The following is a 22,753-nucleotide window of genomic DNA, read 5'->3' on the forward strand; positions in this document are numbered from 1 at the left end:
CAAAGGAAAGATGAAACATCACATTGTAAAATTCCCCTCCCCAATCTCATAACTTCCCTTTCACATGTGGTCTATTTGAAGTCAAAATACAAAAGTCTAGGAAGGAGTAGGCTCCCACTTGCTGTCTTGACATGGAGCAGCCTAGTCTGATACATCAGTCTTTGATACATTGCTTTCTTTTTGGTTTTATTGCTTGGAGATCTGTCTGACATATGATCCAGCAAGGGAGCATGTGATTTTCTTTAATAATTGCTGAAAGAAGCACTCTCTTTTAATAAAGAGGCAGTCTGAAAAGGCATGGAAATCATCACTCAGCAGACTAAATTTCTGTTTTTAATCTTGCCCTTTTCTGTCAGTAATAACCTGCTGGCTCAGTTTTGCTATGCTATGAGGAAAGATGGTGCAAGAGAGCTGTTGTGAAGCCCATAGTGACATGGGCTGTATGTTCTGGGGGTGTTGCTTTTTCTCTCTATCATCACTTCTCCTATGCTCAGTCACTTTTAACTATGCCTACTTGCTAGTTTTTATATTTTTTTTTGAACCAGTGTTAATATTCTTAATCACATTAGAAAAATCTCTGTATTACTTTTTAAGCACTTAAATTACAAAATTCTGTTAAGCAGAGAGAGAAGTCTCGCCATCTGCTGCAGTCTAAAATAGTTTGGGCGAAGAAGGAAAACTTTTTTTGTCATAAATCATTGTTACATAAATTATTCATGTATTTGTATTGCATAAGTTGGACTCATTTTTTCTGCTGTGTAGGCTTTACATAAGGGCCAGGGTGTAATTCCAGTCTGTGCTCTTCAGGTGCCCATTTATGAGCTGCAGAATGACGGCCGAGACAACCTGCTGGGGGCACTGCTGATGGCTGGGCAGTTCGTGATTCCTGAGGTCTGTTTGCTGGCAAGACCATCTCAGAAGCTGCATTTCTCCCTCTAGGGCACAAACACTCACTAAATATCTGGTAGGCAGTAAGGAATTGTACTTAATCAGGAAGATGAATGGATTTCAACTGAGGTAACAGTGCTTGCATGGCAAAGCACGTGCTGTTCTCACATTGGTCATATTCCGTTTGCCCATACACAATCCAGAAAGACTCTCAAGTCTGAAATATACCTGTAAGTATGTTTTTTAACTGAATGTTACTTTGAACTTCTCCAGTCACTATAGAACTGGTAGGAGTATCTTCTAGCTCTGTTCCTGAAGATTGAAGTGTTGAGAGTGATACACCCTGGAGGTACCTCCATAGTCTCAGTACCATGCTGTGTGTGCTGTGCAGCTCAAAACTCAGAGAGAAAATGGGGCAGGTTACACCTTATTTTACATCTGCCATGCTTCCAAAGCCAGTTCTTGAAGACAACAGCAACAGCTGACTGGCCAAGATCTTCATAACTGGTAACAGCTTTGAGGTATCTCTTTTCCTTCAAATTGACAAACTTTAATAGACTTGAGAAGGAACATAATGTGTGGTAACTTTTGGAAGTTATCCTCATTTTCACCAGGCCTTTTGTTATGTTTTGGACACTGAATTTATACATAACTGATGAATTTATTAAAAAGCTCACACTATTTCTTTCCTCCATCTCTGAAGTGAACTCAGGCAAATTTGCTGTCTCCTAGAGTAAGCCTCATGAGAGCATTATGAAACTAGTTAGCTCTTAACTTGAACCTAATTTTATTCTTAAATTCTTAAACCAATGTGTGACAGAAGTGCCAACACTTTTTGAAAGGGTTAGACTTGTAAACATCTACTAGCCTCTGAGTTGCTTTAAAGATTTAGAAAACACTTTATAAAGGACGGACTACAGTATTTATCTACTGCATCTTTTAATTACTGGCTTATTCATAGACCTGTTTCTTTACTTGTCTTGCAGGTGTGCCTGTATTTTTATAATAAACTGTACAGGGGAAATAGGGTGACTAAGGTGGATGCTGGGAGTTTCAATGCCTTTTCCTCACCTAACCTGCCTCCACTTGCAAATGCTGAGGTTGATATTACAAGTAAGCAACATCATCTCTTAAGCCGTGTAATTTATGCTGCATGCAATAGAACTGTAGCTGAAAAGAACCTGTGCTTGTGTAGTTGAAACGTCGTTTTTAAAGTCAAATATCTTTGAAAGTCCTGTAGCTTGACTTCACTTCATCTGCTCTGAACCTCTTTAAATATTAGTAAGGCTGAGACTTTGTGACTCAACTGCATTTATCTGTTGAATATAGATGTGAGCTAGGCTGACTTTGAGTAAAGATCCAGATTAACCAGAGGGAAGTTTGCCCCTGTGTCAGAAAAAAGCTTGCTCCAAAGATAAAATGAGGGAGTTTGAACTGAAAGAACAAAGAGTTTCATCTCATTAATGACCATGCTGTGCTCTGAAATTGGGGAAAAAAGTCATTGCAGAGTACTTCCAGCTTCAACAGATTCTCTGTTGCATGTCATTGTGTAAGATGTTTTACTGGATATTTAGGACCTACCTGAACTGCAAACACACTGATAGCAGCAGACCTAAAAAGGGTTTTTTCCCCCCAAACTTACTCAGGCTCCCTGTAATTTTGATGTGTCTGTTTCCTAAGAAGGGGAAAAACTACCTGAAGGTTTCAGTACCATTTGCAAAGTTTTTAAATGTTCATGGATAAATGACACCCTTTCTTTGGAGAAGAGAGACAAATTTGGAATCTAGCCAAATGAGGAGCTTCCAGCAAACATACTAAAGTACAGTTTTTAAAAACATGTGAGCTGCTTTTCTATAGAATAGGTATTAAAAAGGAGTAGACTTGGTGACAGTCTCCATTATTAGAAAAAAAATGGGAACAGTTCCTGAATTCTTCAGCCAAGTGCCATTAGTGGCAGTAGGAGACCTAGCCCTGTGCCTTGCAATGTGCCATTCTGAAGGGATTCTACTTCTAGAGAAAGGCACTCTGCAATCTGGAAAAATTAACTTCTCCCTTCCACCTAATGACTGGGAGTCACTTAACAAAATTTCAGGATCAAAGTTCAAAGTTTGCCACAGCTAGACACAAACTGAGGAAGCCTGTGAAATACTGTAGTTGCCTGTAAGACATCTCTCAGGCAGAGAGTGTGCCACTGTTGTGCTGTGTCAAATAGGATGTCTCTGAAATCAGCAGAAGTGCTGTTAGTTGATTGTTGCAGTAAATTGGGGAGAATCTTCTTTCTTGGGTTTTTATGAACTGCATCAAACAGGGTATAAATAAATTCAGTTTACTGACTGATCAATAATGAAATCAAGCTGCAAATTGCAGGCTATTCCTCTCTTGGATTTGAATGAATTGTTTTGTGATTCCTTGTCTAGAGTAGAAAAATGAGAACGTTATTAAGCACTTCCCTTGGCCCATATTGGGACCCATTATCTTTTCAGTAAATGCCTCATTGGGATCAGTGGGGATTTCTGATTTAAAAACTGATGGTGTGATAGGCTCTATTTTTATTTGCCTCAGTTGATTACCCAGTTAGAGTAGCATCATTTATCCAAGATGACGGTGTCACTATTGAAGGATTGTTTCATTTTGAAAGAACATAGTTTATAGTAAGGGCAATCTACTGGTGCTGCTTTATTTTGTCCAAAGTATTTGTTTGAAACATCTCTGTCTCCCTTGAGTTTGCTTGTACAGTCCTTGCATGAAGCTTTCATGGAGATAAGGAACCACTTGGGCTTTTAAAAACAAGCCAAACAAATCTAGCATCTTTTAACTTTTTTTTTTTTTCCAAATGACTTTATATAATATATCTTAATCCTCCTGTAGACAGGGCTGACTCTGGCTGATTCAGCATTATAGAGAGCAGCCTGAGGATGCCAGGAGGAGTAGGCCATGTGCAGAAAGTCTTCCTCAGGCTCCCTGGTTCTAACAAAGCTAGGAATGAAAATTCCAGGGAGGCAGAAGGGGAGAGGGTGAGGAAGTGGGGAGCATAGTGGGATCATGGGTTGGTGCACAGGAATAAGACATTCTGTTCATGGCTCAGCAAAGCATATAGAGGCAACAAAGTCTACTTCAGAGCTAGAGAGGAGAGGGAGAAGCTTAGTCCTCTTCGCTCCTTTACCCTTCCAGTTCTCTGCTTCATATCTGATATCCATTTCTTATCCTGTTCCCTTTTTAGATGAAGCTCCCAGTGGATGTTTAATCCTGTAACTGGCTGTGTTCTCAGCCAGATCCTTAGCTGTGTTAGCAATGCCTAGGAGTTGTGTTACCCAGTTCTAGATGAGCAAGTGTATCAACTTCCTTAGGCTTTTCAACTTAGCACAGGAAAATCCTGTAAAAAATGAAAAAATTCTAGTCCACTCCTGAGTAAGAAACCCAGTGCTGATGGGAAATACTTTTGCAGCAGAATCAGAAATCTCTGTATGAAATGGACAGTATGGAAATAATAAGAAATATTTCTAAAATCTCCAAGCTTATTAGATAAAATACATTACCTGATTTCTCCCATATTTTAAAAACAGGAGAGACAAGGAAGACTATTTCTCTTGAGATCTGTAAAGATTCTCAGTATATTTTGTAATTGATTGCTTTATTCTTGATTGTTCTAATGAAGCACACATGAAACTTGCTTTGTTTCTGTGGCTGCAATTATTTCATCCCACATGCATATAACTTCTGGAGTGGTGCACATGTGTGGGACCTGTGCAGGGGACAGAGCCTGTGGGATTGTGTGAGCAAATGTGGCACAGCAGCACACAGTCAGAAGGCCCTTTTGGGCTCATCTACCCACAAATCTCATTAGAGAGAAGCTGTTAGGCACTGGCACAGTGTGTATCTTGGTTGGTTATTTATATAGAAAGCCCAGGTCATTTATGTATGAAGGCATATCCCAGCTCTCTTCACTGGATTGCTTTTGGTCCCCATCCCTGCTCCCTTCTAAGCAGGCATCTTGGTTGGTGCAATGACACCAGTCAGCTGAAATATTAATTCCCAAAGATATATGTTGACTGTTTTATCACAAACTGCCAAGAAAGGGGTCTGTGCTCATTTGCCTCCTGCAGGAGTTTGCAGCCATGGGTTGGCCTGTGCTCCCCACCCCTCAGCTGCTGCTGCTGTGAATCACTGGGGCAGTTCATATAATGGCAGGGCTCACCCATAGCCCTGCAGAGAGAGATGAGAGGAGGGCACTGCTGTTTGTCTGCAGCTCTGCAATCAAGAAAAGCTGTATTTCTTGTTTGATTTCATAACTTGGAATTCAGTTGCCACTCCTAAGGGAGGTGTCACTCTGAGTTGCTGCTCTCCTGTTATAAGTTGAAACCTGCACTGTGTTAACAGCAGGGGGATTTTCTGCTTTCTGATCTGTGTAGAGTTACTTTTATTTTAAATCAGGCTGGGTTTTTTCTTGCACTAACCCAATCACCATATTTTGTGTATGTGTGTGAATAAAGCTGCATAAGATAAGGATGTAATTTTTTGGCAGTAATTTGGCAGTATGATACAACCATCATGAAGTCACCCCGGGATAAGAGGCTACAGTGTTTGGTATGGAGGGGGAGATTGGAAATATCAGACTATTGTTTATGTGATGGTTTGATTTGGAAGAGCAAACAGAAGGCCTTTATATCTTGAATGCAGTCTCCCTGAATAGAGCAATCTATCCAGAGCCATTATGAGTTTAGTCTGTAAATAGCCATTACTTCTTTATGTTATGTACACTGCTTTAGAAATGTTCTTTCTGCTGTGCCACACCAGTAGCTAGCTTGTGTTTGTTCCTCACTTTTGCATCCACATCTACATGATGCACTGTGCTGTATATCAGTTAAACTCTTCACAAGCACAGGCCACCCAAGTCAGAGCAGGTTAGAGTTTTCTGTGCTGTGCCAAAACTGAGTATCCCTAATTAATCACTCTTATCCATAAGATAAAAAAGAGTTGTGAACACCAAGAGAGCTTTTTGCATTTCACTTGCTTGTATATGAATTTCTTACTTAAGAACTGTTAATTATTCTTATGTTCTTGGGCTCTTTGACTTAACAAAAAAAGAAGATTGCTGTGTGACATGACACAGCAAGACAGCTGGTTTATTCAGTACAATGAAGATGCTTGAACTTACCTATGTGGAATAAATAATGTTCCTTTTGGGATGGAGGATGCAAAGGGTGTGTTCTAATATCTTTTTTCCCCTGCATGGTGTCCTGCCTCACTTACAGCAGTTCTGAGTAAATCTGAGATGAATTCTATGTATATTTGTTTGTCTTTGGCTCTTGCATCACATTTGCCTTTTGTTCTGCCTTTTAGACTTGTTTGGCAAATGGAAATCTGACATCTGTGGAGTCTGCAGCACCAAACACATTATGTAGGCTGACGAGGTTCATGACCAAGCGAATGTTAACTCAGGGGAAGGGCAATCTTTATCTTCTTTTTAATATAATTTGGAATTACATCACTATACTATGTCTGCATGCATTAAATTTATCTTGGAGATGTTATTTGGTAGAGCGTTCTCCAAGAGTACAGGTATAGGCCTGGTGTAGGTCTGACTTCTGAACCTGTGCTCTGATCTCTTTCCTTGGTCTTCTGTTTTTGGCAGTGTGTTAGTGCTCCATGCCAAGGCAGGTTTCCTCAGCTCATTCTTCAAGTTGGTTGCAGGCATCAGGGATGCTCACAGTTGCCAAACGTAGTAGAATGCATTTGTGAAGTTTTGGCAGGGACTCCTACCTTATGGAGGATAAAAGAAAAGCAAGCTGTGGTACAATTTTATTGCCACCCCTTCTTAGAGAGGAGGCTGCTTTTAAAGAGTTAACCTATTTTTAGAAGGCTTAAGGATGGATTTATTGCTAAACCGTGCTGCTTCTTAAAGCACAGTGCTCATGTTGAATGTGCTTAGCCAGGCCCATGAACCTCATGCAGAACAAATGCACAGGCTCTGCACTTCTCTGGTTCCTCCTGCAGGTCTCTAAATGGTTCTGGAAAGCTCTTGGAGGCCTTTGAGAGCTACTTGGATAGCTACTAAGCCAGGTGGTTTCAGAATCATGCTGGACAGCTTATCAGAAAGAAAGAAGCTGCAGAAATGGTTTATATTTCTGTTCTCACTCCCAGAACAGTAGGAATCCATGTGCTGAAGTGTGACTGGATGGATAAAAAAATGCCAGGCCAACTGCTTGTGACCTGGTTAATGGCTTATGGAAGTTTTTAGAAAGAAAAGACTCTAGTTGCTGACAGGGAAGAAAAGTTCATAGAGTCTTATAGGAGAATGCTATTATTTGTCCTGACTTAATGGATTGTATAGTTTTTAGTATCTCTGGTAGTGTAGCAATAGAGCAGGCTTCAATTCAGGCTTTTAAATTTTTTCTTGGTTTTTATATTTTTGTTGGAAGTGGCTGTCTGCTGATTGCAAGAAATTGCAACCGTAATTGGTGTGAGTAACTCTCTGCATGGCTGAGAGCAAGTCGGTATTATGCACGCAGATCTTTTATCTGTCTTGCTGCTTGGGAGTTTCTCCAAAATCTCAAAAGCTTAGCTCATGAAGGGAAAGCAGGCAGCTTTACAGCATGATCTATCTTCATGGAGGCACAATGTTCTGAGCTGTTGGCTGCTGTTTGTTAAAGCTCTTCCACTGCCTTGTAGGAGCCGTCAGCATTACCACTGCTGCACTCCTACACTGAAGTAGTAAAATTTTGAAATCAATAATGCATGACTTGGCTTCTAATAATGCAACACAAACAAACTATTAGTTAAACAGCTGGCTTCTGGCTCTAAATGTATAATCAGAGTTAATTGAATCCTTGCTATTTTATTTAATCATTAATAACTACCTAATAAACTCTGGAGGTGATTAGCAGCAACAGTAACTGCATTTGTCATCTCTCACATCTGAGAAGATCAAGGTCTGTTTTTCAAACATGAATCCAGGCTTGTATCAGGCCAACTACATAACAGTGAAGTTCAGGTCATTGTATGACAAGTAAATATCACACCTATGCCAGACCAGCTCCTAATTCTTCTGTCTTAAATGAGCCTTCATTTCCTCTTTAAAAAGTGTGTTGTCTTTCATGAATTCCCTGCCTAAGAACAATTTTAAAAACAGAGTTGTAAGAATCAAGTACTGCAAGCGTACTTAATAGCATGTCTTAATATTAAATTAAAAAGGCCCCTTCTCTTAACAGTAAACTGGGAAACGGTTTGGAGAGCCAACACCACAAAGAAATTCCGAGTTCACACCAATATGAACAGGAATGTTGGACTTCTGAGGATCTTCCCAGGAATCACAGCTGCTGCTGTAAGTGTCCCCACTTCACTTTGGAAATGGCTGAAATGATGCTCAAATACTTGTAGGAAAGCTGCATTGTTTGGAGCAGTGGTTGGGGTTTGGAGGGAAGGGAAAGAATCTGTCTTCTTCTGATAAGCATTTTTTTGAAATATCAGGGCATTCAAAGACTATTTCCATATGCCATAAATGATAAAAGCTTTTCAAATATCTTTTTTAATAAACTGCTTGGGCTCTGGAACTTAAAATTAATTTCTTATCAGGACTCATAAATAGGTCAAGTGTGGTTTTCTAGACAGCTGCAAGCTACAGTGACTAGGAAAAGATTATCCTGGTATATATTGAGGCCTATTAATAAATATCTTGTCAAAGAATAGACAATATTCTTTGTCTATTCTTTGTCAGGGTGGAGTGTGATTATTTCTACAACTCTTTTCTTTTCAAGGTTCATTTTGTCTCACACTGATGGTTCACATGACCCTCAGCATTCATACAGAGCTGAAAATGAAAAGTGGGATTTTGCTGCTGAAAATGAGAAGTGCAATTTTTTTGCCTTTAGAAATTATTTTGCAGACTGTGATTTTAGGTAAATTGGTCTTTAAGTTTTTGTCTAATATTAATTCCATTAAATTGACAGGTCTTTTGTGGCTCTTGCATTCTTAAATTGAATCCAGTAGTTTAAGCAGCACTCCCCAATTATATCACTATTCTTTTTAGGTGAATATGAACAGATGGAAAGACAGAGGGGTGGTATATTTGCAATAAAACACCAACTGCATAGTTAGCCTCAGGGGGGTTTACAGTGTATTGCATTTACCATATGTGATCAGCAAGGAAATATCCAGGTTGTTGAAAATACATCTTTCTAGGAAGAGGACTTTGCTAGGCATTCTCTGACAGCATTCTCTTACACTAAGGCACAATATCTACTTCAGTGTCAACTGGCCTAGAATATATAAGTGTCTCTAAGTTAAATCAATTTGGTTTGGGGTTGAAAAACTTCATGTTTCGTTAGAATGCTCTTTCCTGAAAGGTGAAAACTTCTGTCTCTTAGGCAGACATTGGTTAACTTAACTCTTTGCTAAAGCAAACAAAATCTGGGCAGGGGTGTGGAGTTCTAATCTCAGTTAATAATTCAACATTTATTTCATAAGTGTAACTGTACCTTTTTGTTGCACCAAACTGTGGTGCAACAGTACAGCCTGTTAATAGCACTTGATCAATAACATCTTTTTTCACATCAGCTAATGACTGTACAAACCAGTTTATTTAAAATCTAACCCTCCAGAAACTTTAAAGGAAGCCAGAGAGGAAAAGTCTCATTTTTAAAAAGCTTATTTTACAGTCTCAGTTTTTGCAAAAGGAAGCACAGAAGGGTGTAAGAAGACTGTAGAGCATGAGAGTGTGTAAGACTATAGCAGGAATAGACCACTTTTAAAAATGCTCTGCCACATGTGAAAATTTTAAGGAAAACCTAAACATACCTTTTGTCTCTGTTCCCTGTCTTGTTTTTAACCAGGTCAGAGCATTTCTTCAGCCTCCCATTGAGGGCATAGTACTTGAAACTTATGGCAGTGGCAATGCCCCAGACAAGAGAGAAGATCTGCTGGAGGAGCTGAGGAAAGCGGCCGAACGCAAAGTGGTGATCCTGAACTGCACGCAGTGCTTGCGTGGGGCTGTGAAAACAGTCTATGCTACAGGCCAGGTGAGGGGTGCAACCACTTCATTCCCCACTGCTGTGCCAAACAAACATCCCACTGACACTTGCTTTAAACTCCCACTACTAGTCCCAGCCTATAAAACCAGGTTTATTAACTATAAAGTTGTTGCTCATAAAATAACTACCTCTGAAAAATCTTAAGCTGGAAGCATTTAAACACATATCTATAAACAATATCCTGTTACTCCTGGTCTGAATAGTCAAAACAGGTAGCTCAAATCCCAAATTAGTGATTGCTCATTCCTGTCATGTGCAGCACTCCAGGATACTTTGCATTAGATCTGTAGTATCTCTCTCAGAGGGATTCTATTGAGCTAAAAGCTAGCTTAGGGGTCAGATGATCAAATAGAGTAGTATTTGATAGGATAACAGTTGCTTAGCTACAATGTAGGAGCATGAAGAAAGCCTGTAGATGCAAGCAATATTCCAAATCCCAGTTCTTTATTTGACTGGAAGTACAACTGAATTCAGGGTGAGATTGCAGAACAGCATCTAAGGAATTGTCTGTATTGAAGAATGGAAATCAGTTGTTTAACCCACAAGGGCTGGCTTAAAGTAGGTTTTGTGTACATACTGTTAATATTCAGGGAATTTTGTAGTGTGTTTCTACCACAAGTTGTGTACCAAAACACGACACCACTGGGACTAATAAGAGCACAAAGCTGTATAAGAATATGTGCTGCATATATTAGTGTGAGGGAAGCTGGTTTAACTGGCCTTTAGAAAAGGACCAGATATTAAATAGCCAAGAAGCACTACCAGAGGGTGACTCATCCCTCTGCCTTGGACACCTGGTTTTGTTGGGAGCAACCACCCGTCTGGCAGAGCCAGCCTCTCCTTTGACTGCCTGGCAAACCTAAATACCCTGGTCTGGTGCTGAAACCTGCCTCTTTTAGCTTTGGTTTTGACACAGCTTTAGATAATATTTGCACAAGGACTGTTTTGAGTATCCAATACAAATGGATATTGTAAGACTTTCTTCATACCTCCTTAGTGTCCAAACTTGCTATTTTCTGATATGGGCAATTATTTGGATGTTGGCAAAACTTTTGCATAACTTTATGGAGATGTTTTGAGAATTAGTGAATTTTGCAAAGATCTTGTGCTTTGTAGCAAATACTGCAGGAATATATAGATTATATAGAACAGCTCACTCAGAAGGGAAAAAGCAGTTAAGTCAATAAAATACACCAAATTTATATTTGAAATTTATATTCATGAAAATGAACCCTAGGTTTTATGTGCTCTTCTGCTTGAAACGAACTGCTAAAATTTATGGAAAGAAGAAGGAAACCTCTTTCCTATGCTTTGGTTATAAGATTCTCCAAGTAGGCACCTAAAATGGCTTTCTGCACTCTGATCCAGACTCTGGATAGGCTGAATTGAATGATTCTACTCATTTTACTGAACCACTTTAAGGCTGTATAGGAATGTGTTCCCTTCTGGCTTCCATTTTTTGTGTGGAGTTTTTTCTATGTTGCTTCAGCATCAGTTGTTGGAGGCTGCCCTTGTTTTCTTGGCATCTTGTGAGGAGAACACTGACCAAGGCAAGTCCTACAAAATTACTTCACATTTGTTCTTTCACCGCCCTCTCCTTTTCATGAGGAACTGCTCAGTGGAGGAGGTATCATGAGTGAATGCTGTAAAGTTGCTGTAATGTTAATTTTACTTTGATTTTTCTTTAAATGAAATATTTCAAAGGTCTTTGCATATGGCTGTGCCAGTTTTGACTCATTTGAGCTAGTCAGGTAGGTCAGCTGAGTCCCTGGCTTCCCTTGAAGTGTTTGTTTTAATTAACTGAATGTCTGGCCTCTGATCCATCTACACAGTAGAAACTTGTAACTGAGGGGACTTTAGGTATAGGAAGGAAGCTGGGAAATCCCTTCCTCCTCCTCTTTCACAAACCCACTGAAAAAGCCCTAACTGTTCTTTGGTTAGCTCTGCAGGACAGAAGGTATTTCTCACCTTCTCTGTATATGGTTTCCCATGGGACTTTAAAAAAATGTTACTCTGGGTCTCCCAGAGGTGGTTAATGAGCTTATTAGGCTCTGTATCTTGCTGAAAATATTAGTTAAGCCGCAACAAGTTTTGAAGCTTATATACAAGGTAAAATGCAGTGCAAAGTAAAAGTTTACTTTTAAAAGTAAAATGCAGTGCAAAGAACCTAGTTCATGATGCTTTACTGTGAGGCATCACATTATGGCAAAGAAGGTGATCTGTGATTTGCCCAGGTACAGTTTAATGACAAGAGATCTGAAATCTCCTTTGTCTTTGCTGTCTTGTACACTTACAAGGCTTGCTGATCATAGCAAAGATCCTTCTTCTTTTTGCTTTTGTTCAGACATTTTATTTTTTAACTACCAGAAAGATAAGTTAAAAGGTCATCTTTTTCAGTTGTTCTTGTCAGAACTGTGTAAATTACATATTTTAGTTGTATCTTCTAAATCATACACTGCTAGCACAGCCTGCAAGAATCTGAAAGCACTCCCGCTGTGAGCACGCTGTAGTGCTGGAATTCATCCAAAGCAATGCCCCATAAAAGAATGGTAAATATGTCTGTGTGAGAACAGCCTACTTGGCAGTGTTCAAAATGCCACTGGGTTAAAACAGAGAAACTGCAGCTTTTCAATAAAGGGAATCTGACAACTCTGCAGATAGCTGATACAGACCTGTAACCTTTCCCTTTTAGCATGGTAAGCGACCGTGGCAAGCATTTGGTGGAATTCTTCAGTGCTATTGCAGAAAAAGGAATTTAAAGTAAAAGTCATCTTTATTCAGGTTGCTCTAGTATTTGCTTGGTATTTGATAACTAAAAGTACAAAAATTACAGTGGCAGTAGGAGAAGCAAGAGAGTGGAGGCTTGACTGCACACTGCATTCTGTGTAGCTACTCATCTTCCAAACACCTTTTCTGTATGTGCAGGTATTTCTGAATGCTATGCTAATTAGAATCATTGTTCCCTTTTATTCAGATTCTTGCTGATGCTGGAGTAATTCCTGGAGGTGATATGACACCAGAGGCAGCCCTAACTAAACTGTCATACACACTCAGCAAGGGAAACCTTAGCTGGGAGGAGAAGAAGCAGGTAAATATTTCAGTGTGACCTTGAAAGACTTTAAGTTTCACATCTACTGTGCTAACTTCTGCTTAGCTTCATGCCTTGAGCTTCTCTTGCATTTAAAAGCAGTTGGTTCCAGAACTGTAATGTGAACAGTTTTTGGTTTTTTTCTTATGGAAGGGAGTATTAAGCAAACAAATGTATGAAGATAGGGAGAGAAAAGAATTTTCTGCATAAGTCAGGTGAAGATCATATCTGAGCCATAAAAATGCCATGTTTAAGTGTTAGTAGTCTAGCTTGGACACTTTGTACTGAAAACTCTATGTGGAAGCTCTTATGAGAGACAGAATCCCAACCCTACTGAAGTCAGCAAAGATCTTGTCACTGATCTTAGTGTGGTGAAGATTTCATCCCAGACTCATTCACACAAAGCTTATTCTGAAAATAAATATTGCCTACAGCCTCTTCCTTTACAGCATTACTCATGACAGTATTAGATTTTATTTCTGTAAGAGGCGATGCACTTTATAATACATAAAAAGTAGAGGATTATTCTAGAACCAATTGTAACTCTTTTTAAAATCAGAGTCCCTTTAAAAATGTTCTTACTGTTCGTTGGTTGCTTAATCAAGGCTTTTTTTCCTGCAGGTTAAATAGCTGTTTATTGTGTTCCCTTAATACAAGGAGCATATAGCTATGAATTAGATAAGGGAGCAGCATTCTGCAGGAATGCATGAATTTCTGTGCTTGGATGTAGTGAAATCTTAATCCTGACACTTTGGGAGATGACATCATGATGAGTCACTCTCCACACTTAACACTGCAGGCACATGTGTATTTCATGATGGTGCTTTATTTTTATTAAAACCATAACAAACCTGATCATTATTTCATGCTCTACATCTTCCAGCCAGTAGCAGCACTTGAGACAAACATATTTGGATACCTGTGAAGCTTAAGTGCAGTGGCTGAAAGTACCACTCACTGTGCTTAGACACAGTTTCAGCCTCTGAGCTTGCGGTTGTTTGCTAAAGCTGTGAAACAGGAGGAGGAGGAACTGTGTTTTTGGTGAGGATGCCCAGAACATGCTCTGTGCAAGGATGTGCCTGGCAGGTGACACGGTGCTGTGAGGAGCAGGGATATTGGATGTGTTTGTGCATTTGTGATGGAGCTGAGAGGGCCATAACACACAAACTATCACCATACAATTTCAGAAAGCTTAAAGCAGCCACCCTTCTTGTTCTTTAGCCCAGCCTTTTATCCCCCTCATGGTTCATGCATTGCACCTGTGTGCCCTCTGTTCCCTTTGGTGGTTGGTCAGTGCCCCTGGGCACTCCATGGCTCATTGCTGTCAGTGCTGCTCACAGCTGTGCCCACCGGGGATGAGGCTGGGCCCAGCCCCACTCCCAGTTACCACAAACTGTGTACCCACACATTTGCACTTCAGAAACCCCAACTCTTCACTGAGACCCTTTTGGCATACTCACTGACCCTGGAACACACATGCACTAGCTTGGTTTTTTTTTTATGCTCACTTTAATCTTGCACAGCAGATTATTTGACCTGGGACAGGAGAAACCTTCCCAGTCTTGCCTGGGTGTGTGAGTTAAAACTTAATTTGAGATCCAATTTGCTGAGGTGAGATAGCTGACTTACTCAGGTGAGGATTTGATAAGGTGTTTTAGGTACCATGTCACAAGATAGTTCTGCATTTTCATGTGCTGCCCTTTGGGTTGTGCTACACAGTTTTTGTGTGGTGGTGTGCTGGACCTCCTTTATATGGGATGAAAAACAAAATAACTTTTGCAATTTCTTTGAGTATGCAGGATTGGTTTCCTCATTTGAATCATAGTACAGACCCACAAACAATTGTGCTGGCACAACTAAGGGAACAACATGCTACATTGTCTGGGCAGGAATGAGTTATAGAGACCAGGAGAAGAAGAAAGCCTGGAAATATGTTGTCTGTGGCAATATCTTCAGCTAAACATATCACCAAACAATAGTCTCCCAAGAGACAGAAGCTCTCCTGAAGCTGGCGTGGTTATTTTAGGATTCTTTTTCAACATGAAGAGCAAGGAATGTGCCCCCAGACACATACAAATGTCTGAAGAGCTGGTAGGACTGAATAAGCACACAGGGTTTTGCACTGGGTGCATTTAGCACAGGTGCCAATTGCTAAGGTTACCTGTGTAAAGCAATGATCTCAACCTGTCAAATTCTAAAAGTGTGCCAAAGCAGTTGGTATCCTCTGAGTTACATGTATATGGGACTCTTCCAGCAGACAGCTATGGTGTTGTCAGCTTTGGAGGGTTTTTTTTTAATAAAGGGCATGCCTAGACATAAGTAAACCTGGGGCATTCCTCCTGCCAACATCACATCTGTTTCTTGCAAACTTTCACAATCCTGCTTTTTAAAATTCTAATTGAAATAACTATGTGCTTTATAGCTGCATCAGCAACCTTTTCTGAAAGAATGCCAGTGTGTAAAATGGTCAGAATTGAGGAAACTAGTTGCTTTTTCTTGATGACTGGCTTCTATCTGCGTTCTTCAAGTTTCTCAGAGTCTGTCATTTAGGGTATTTTCATTTCTTTATTGCCCTATTCAAGTACTTTCTACACATGAATTGGCTGACCTTTTTACATTTTGATTTGGGTTTTTTTCCCAGTTATATTGGAGGCACCCATCCTGCAAACTGTTACATGCCTGTTTGGATACTGAAGGAGTGCTACTACTGTAGATTTTCTGCATTCAAAGCTGGATCTATGTCCAAATTGTAACAAAATCAGGGCTAATGGAGCTGTTTGAAAACCCATGGAAATACAGGACTGTCTACAGGCAGCACTGGGCTTTGTTTTGAGGTCTATGTACACAGTCTGTGTAGGAGTCCTGAGGTTTGTGAATGCTGGCAAGAGGCAGCAGCATTTCAGAATATTCTGGTCTTAAGCCTCACTCTGCTCATTACTCATTATCTTTGTGTTTTTAAGCAGGCTGCAGCTTACCCCACTAGGGAACTTTTGTCCGCATATTCTAAAATTTGGGGTGTTTTGTTATGTGCTTATTTTGGTTTTCTTTGCTTTGGAAGAAAGTTTTGTTTGCCTGTCTCTCTCCCTCCTTTGTCTTTTTAAACGTGCAGTCTGCATGGGACAGTAACTATTTCTTTAATCTTTTGTCTGCATTCAGTTAGTTTCCATAATTCCTCCAAACAGTTTTCTAACTTGATTATAAGGTTTTTTTTATTAGACTGCCACCATTTTTTTTCCTCTGCTAACAAAGAGTTTGATTGCTTGCTTTTCAGATGCTGAGTGAGAATCTAAGAGGAGAAATGACTGTTGTACCCACAGGAGCCAAGATCTCTTTGAGAGATAGCAAGTTTATTCAAGTGATTGCCAAATCTCTAAGTATCAGCAGCAAGGAGGTATATACTTAAATATTTAAAATTAGTATCATGTAAAGCTGTAAACTGAGTTAAATAAACCTAGATTAAAGATGAACAGCAAAGCTGAAAGAAAATTGGAATATGGAGTTAGGGAGAAAGGACACAATGACAATTCTATAACTACAATGTTTTTAATTAAAAACATATTAATGTTTTCCCCCCCCCCTCCTTTGTAGCCCTCTCTTGGGATTACTTTCTTGGCTGGCTGGTTGCAATAACCAGCCTCAGACAGATGCTCTAATTCAGGGTATCAATGATATGAAGAATTGCTTTATATTTTTGTGGTCAAATGTATTGACAGTTTGGAGCAATCCAAATAATAATGGGTAAAAGAGCTTAATTGTACATGCAGTCATAGAAAGCTGATACTAAGGAAGCATTACACAAGTGTAATTTGTGGTGTGTAGTCCCACCCAATTAGAAAATATAAATATAAATTAGATAATAAAGTACTGGTTATACAAATACTCACTTTTCTCTTGACTTAGGTTCAGGGAGGATGGGATTTTTATTAACTAATGAATACTGAATGTATTCTTTAGTTCTTCTTTAGTAAGCATGAGAAATGGGAGAATATTTAGGGGCCTAGGAGGCTTGTCAGTGTAGGTTTGAAAGTACAGGTTACTCAAATATCTGAGGAATAACATGAATAAAATTGATCCAGTCTTGAAGATATGGTCTTTTCCAACTCCCCCCAGCACTGTTTCTCCTACTGTACTGATGTGTAGCTATGGAAGTACAGAGATGGCAATTAGTTTGTGCACCTTAAAAGGTTTATAAAGATATCAGGTACTTGTAGTATTGCCAGAGAGGAGTATAAATCTTATGGATGTGCGACTGACAAAATGTAAAATAAACACAAGAGTTCTTTTCTTCCAAGAACTAAGTGCTACCATTTCTAAACATACAAATGACTAATTTGGAACTTTACATGAAAGCAAGGGCAGTGTTTTTATGACTTGGGTGTCAGTCGCATTAGAGGCAAGGCTGATATTAAATGTTTAATTTTATTTGTTTCTCAGGAGTTAGAAGCTGTACGAGATGCATTAATTCCACCTTTGGCTTGTGCTGCAGCTAAACTGGGTGACATAGATGCAATAAGAGCCATAGCAGAAATGGTAATGTAGAATGAACGGTGTGTACAAAACATTAATTTTAAAATAAAACTGTAATTTATGATAGGAAGCCATACTCATGGAAAGTGACAGCCTAAGTTGTAGAGTCAAGGTGCTATGACAGTTACAAATGGTTTTTAGACTTCTTGGTCTTTGCTTTTCAGAACTGGTATGTTCTTGTCCCTCTCTGGTTTTCAGCTGTTTACATTTTCTTTTGAACTGTGAAAATACAGGTAGATTAAAATGCAAGTTCTTATCTGCTAACTTTGGAACATTTTAAAATGATTTGTGCTGCTTTCTTTTCACTTAACTTTCTCTATACATATTCATAGTATCCACTTTTTGGATGTAAATCTGTCAGGAATAAAAAAAGAACTTGAAGATTATATTTAAGCAAAACACAGTGCAGTGCTAATTCAGAATTTCTGTTTCTCCCTAGAGCTCTGACTTGGGTTATACCCAAAGAAAAATCAGGCATTTCCCTGTCATCTCTTTTCTTTTTTCCCCCCTCTTTGCCTTGGTTTACCCTACTATTGAGATTTTGGTAATGGGCCTCAAGAAACGATAAATATATCTTGAAAGTAGGAATTAACTAAGACAAGAACAATTAGCAGTCTATGGGCACAAAGCTGCACCATGGTGTGCTGTAATAAAGAATATATTTCAGTGGGAAACATGCAGGAGGTGGAATAAATATCTTTATTGGCACTAAAACAATGCTACAAGATAAACTTTATGTTTGACAGGCTTATTTGGATACTTAATGTGCAGGCTTAACTATTTGGTGGCAGAATGAAAGTGTGATGTATACATGCTACTGTGTGATGTTTGCAACAGCTTGATGTGCAGCCATTCTCTTTTTGTCATGTGAAGGATTTGTCCTTTTGTAGGGTGGAAACCTGAGCTGTGGAGACTACGACGGCCGAACTCCCCTGCACATTGCAGCCTCTGAAGGGCACCTGCCCTTAGTTGAGTATTTGTTGATGTCTGGTGCAACTGTTTATGCCAGAGACAGATATGGATCTACCCCTCTGATGAACGCCATCAAGTTCAGGTAACAATTCATGTGCTGCTCCATGTAAGGTTTATAAACCTTCTGTCATTTTGGATTTCAACTCCATCCATCCTGTGGTCTGGTCTTGTCTGGTCTCAGCAGTCATGTGTAAATGACAGCAGTTTAAATAACACATATCAGCTTATTTCAAAGGATGTGCCTAGCCTAAATGAAAAGATTTTTTAAAATAATGTGGAATGAAAGCAAACAACTTGTTATGCATGCAGAATTTTAGCATAAGGTAATTATTGCTGTCCTCCTGCCAAGACTTTGTCCATAATTTCAGGGCTCCACTCTTTATTGTGAAGCTTCCTTATAAAACAGAGCCAAACTGATCACTCCTTTTGATTATCAGAAGTGAGAGTGCAGGACCATGGGCTGTCTGTTCTCTTTCTGCCCTTCCCTTTCTCATCAAGACCAGACTGTTTCAGTTGGCACAAAATATACCGGTAGGTTGACATGTTTTAATCTTCTCCTTCCACCAGTGCTTTCCTGAGTCTCTTGCTGGATGACTGGTTTTTTGATTTTCCCCTTCCACCCACTCATAATTATATGATGGTTGCATGGCTCTGCCTGCTTTGTGGATTTCCTCTTCCTGCTGTTATGAATGTCAGCAGTTCTTGAATGGTAGTCATGGACTTGCCCTTTACTGGTCTCTTCCATGTTGTACAGTCCTAAGGAATGGCCGTATCACAGAATATAAAAGTTATCAGTAATCAGAATTTAATTTTCTAAGATTTAGTTTGTATAGCCTGGGGATTCATAGAGCCATTGGTCTTCCAGCATGTTAGAAGCTGCACACCATAATCTCTCCTTGTCTTTGATCCGCTTTCAGCTCCTTATCTCATATTCAGTCTGTATCATGGCAGGAGAAAAGAGGAGAAAAGCCATTTTTTTCTGTAAAAGAGCTCAGATGGATTGAATTTTCATGGTCTTTCTGGGTGAATGTCCTCAGATATTCCTGCAGCTTTCTAATGTTGACAGGTTCACCTGGTCTGTCAAGCTGCAGTTAGCTCCCTGGGAGGTCTGGCAGTCCTGGATTACCATGGGCTGCAGGAATAACTTGGAGGCTTCTTCTGTTTCCAGGAGCAGCTGCAGAAGCCCAGCAGCTCCCTGGCTGTGAGCTGGAGTGCGGCGTGGCCGCGCTGTGCTATTGCCATTCCTCCTGCATGGTCCCAAACTGCTTTGTGCCTGCTGCTTTACCTCATGAATGTATAAGCTCTACAGTCTTAAAGCAAAAACAAGCCCAACAGCAAATCAAACAAATAACCTTGGAGTTGAATAGAGGTGGCTCTGGTCCAATGTGAGAAAATGCTAAAGCATTAGATACTATTAGATGTTCCTGCAAATCAGGCACCTACTTCTTTTACCGCACCCATCTACCGCCTGAGGAATTTCACATGAGCTTGTTGTTTGGATTCCTCAGAATTGCCACTCCTATGTTAGTCTCCTACTATGACTCTTAAGCTCTTTAAAACTGCACACCCATTTTGATGCAGGGAATTGTAAAAGGAAACTGCACCATAACCGTTTTCAGTTTCTCTTTTTGTTTCTACTGTTGGAATGAGAGGAAGAGTTGACTTAGAACTAATCTCATAAATGTGTATTTATGATCTGCTGTGTACTCACACTGCATTTCACACTGGTAAGCATATAAAGGAGAATGCTAAAGAGCAGACAGCTATATATGTGTGTAATTAGATACCCACTAAAAAGATTTCTGCTACAGAAGTATTTAAATTCTATTTATTAAACACTTGCAAGCTGAAAGTGAAGAGATTATCCTGATAGAAAGTGGCAGAGAGGGAAGGGGGAGAAACTGATGATAATGAGTAGTCAATGCTTTAAACTGTTTAATATTGTAACTTTCTCAATTTTACTGAACATTGCATCAGCTTAATCCCATTTTCTGAGAATTAATATTTGTTTAATTGGCATTTAACTGCAATACAGTATCCACTCATCTTAAAAATAGCTTTCTTCCAGTCTTTTATGTAACGTTTCTCAGTGGCTTGCCTTTTAACCAGCATGCAAACCTGTGTAATGATGACTGATTTCTCTCTTCCATTTATTCATTTGTAAAAATGACCAGGAGTTATGTCTCTTCTTAAAAGCTTCTTAACATAGCACTGTCAGCTGATACACCAGTGACTTGATTTATGTCAATGATAGTCTCTTACATTTTTTGACTTTAAGTGATTCTTTCTTTGTTTCTTTCTAAATAAGAAATAAACTACTGCGTTTCCGCTTTTTCATTTGTAACTCTGCAATTTGCCTGTAGTCTCTCTCACTTTATGCATGAGGCTAAACAGACCACTGTTAATCTAGGCCAGTTGTTTGACATATCAAAATAAGTAGCATTCCTTTAATTTCTTACAGCACCCTCAAGGGATAATTAATTTTCAAAACAATAGAATAATACTTTTTTAATAACAGAAACTCTCTCAGCAGGAAAATGTCTTGAATAAAAAATGTGTATATTTTAAGTAGTAAAAGTGCTTCCATTTACTTGTAGAGCAGTGGTAAAAGGTTGAAAATGGGGAGTTGCTCATATAGTGCTGTGAGAACATCAGATTAGAGGTAGTAAAATTACCTCCCACGTAAATATGAATTTAAATACTTGATATTTTGAAAGGTTACATTTACATTACTTCAGGAAATCTAAGGCAGAGTGAAAGTCTACCTACCATTGACTCCAAGAAGCACACTGCAGCCTGTCCTTACAGTGTTTGAGCACAAAATTCCCAGTGATACCATGCAGAAAACCAAATAAGTGAAACTAAGCTGATCCTGCCATAACCATTCTGGTTGCTAGGGGAGCAAGCATGAAAAAGAATGAAGCCAGTCAAGTTTGGATCTACATTACACCTGCATTTCTTTAAGGAGAGTTGGTGGAAGGTGTGCAGCCTAAGGCCCCAGTCCTGCAAACTCTTACATGTGTGTTAATTTCACATGTATGATTCATCCCTTTTGAAGTCAATTCACTTTTAATAAGTGTCTGCCAGCTGAGGGCCTGGGATGACAGGTACTGCACAGAACCTGGATTCCTGTGAGTCCAGAGCCCTCAAGAACTGGTTAGAGTGTGGATGTCTTTACCTGGAACTCAAACTTTGCTCATAGTGCTGAATGTTGAAAACTGCACCAAATCAGATATTCTGCTACAAATATATTAAAAATAGTAGTATACACTCGAGTTTTAATGTCCAGTGTTATGAACAATGGAACCTAACAGGTAGGAGACAGTAGAAACACCTTTTGCCTTCTTGTTTTTTCCTTCAGAGAGGGATGAATAACTGATACTACTAAAAGTTATCTCAAGTAACATATGCAGAATAACATTGTTTCTACAGCCTGTGTCTGACCAAGAGCCATGGTTTGGTGACAGAACACAGTAAGAAAAGGGAGGGTCAGGAACAGCTCACAGGTGACAATGTTAAGCATTTGTTTTTTGCTAAGCATTATCAGGTGGGGCTAAAATGAGCATGAAGCTGTGCAAGCCAGGGCTGACATGTGGAGGTTGCCATCCCTCTGCACCTTGAGCTTTGACTGTCCAGCAGTTCTGTTCTTGGTTTTGTGCTGTCACCTTAGAACAGGAATTGCATTTGATCTGTTCCCAAGAAGTTCATGGCTCATGACATCACCTGAACTTCAGATCAGCTCCACTGTGACCCTTGTGAGGCTTTTGTAAAGCCACAGGAGAGCAGCACTTAAAGAAACAATTTCTAAAGACAAATACCTCTCCTGTGCCTAAGACATAACAGTATCAGAAAATTCACAGCCAGGCTCTTGAGATATGAGCAGTGCCCTGGTGGTGGGTGCAGGAGAGCAGAAGTGGTGCTCAGGAGAGCTGAGGTTTGCTCAGAATGTCGATGGCGCTCGGTGCAGGCAGGAACACGCTGCGGAGCCTTGCCTCCCACATACTTTCCATGTGGAGTGGTGGGAATGTCACAGTGGTCTGTTTGCTTTCTTGGACTTCACAGCCTCACTACTAAATCTGACACTTCTAAACTTTGCATTGCTATTTGTCCCTAGTCTTCCTTCCCTTGCCCTGTCTTTAACAAGCAGTAGTGCACAGCACTTCTTCCCATTTTGCCAAGAAATGTGACTTTGAATGATTCATCAGGACATTGTACTTCTGTTTAGAAATGCTTTATTGTAAGCATTTATTGT

General features: G+C 39.7%; 1 protein-coding gene across 1 annotated transcript in view; it reads left to right on the top strand.

Moving 5' to 3' along the window:
* ASPG (asparaginase) overlaps positions 1 to 22,753 on the top strand; it is a 44,708-nt gene that overhangs the window by 11,370 nt on the left and 10,585 nt on the right. The window contains exons 5-12 of the mRNA XM_059474422.1: positions 808 to 891; positions 1,875 to 2,001; positions 8,097 to 8,209; positions 9,717 to 9,902; positions 12,889 to 13,002; positions 16,274 to 16,393; positions 17,437 to 17,532; positions 18,420 to 18,583. Of these exons, the coding sequence (XP_059330405.1) occupies positions 808 to 891; positions 1,875 to 2,001; positions 8,097 to 8,209; positions 9,717 to 9,902; positions 12,889 to 13,002; positions 16,274 to 16,393; positions 17,437 to 17,532; positions 18,420 to 18,583 (1,004 nt within the window). The remainder of the gene's footprint in view (positions 1 to 807; positions 892 to 1,874; positions 2,002 to 8,096; positions 8,210 to 9,716; positions 9,903 to 12,888; positions 13,003 to 16,273; positions 16,394 to 17,436; positions 17,533 to 18,419; positions 18,584 to 22,753) is intronic.

Source organism: Ammospiza nelsoni, chromosome 6, assembly GCF_027579445.1.
Source record: "Ammospiza nelsoni isolate bAmmNel1 chromosome 6, bAmmNel1.pri, whole genome shotgun sequence".
In the NCBI taxonomy this organism is placed as follows: Eukaryota; Metazoa; Chordata; class Aves; order Passeriformes; family Passerellidae; genus Ammospiza; species Ammospiza nelsoni.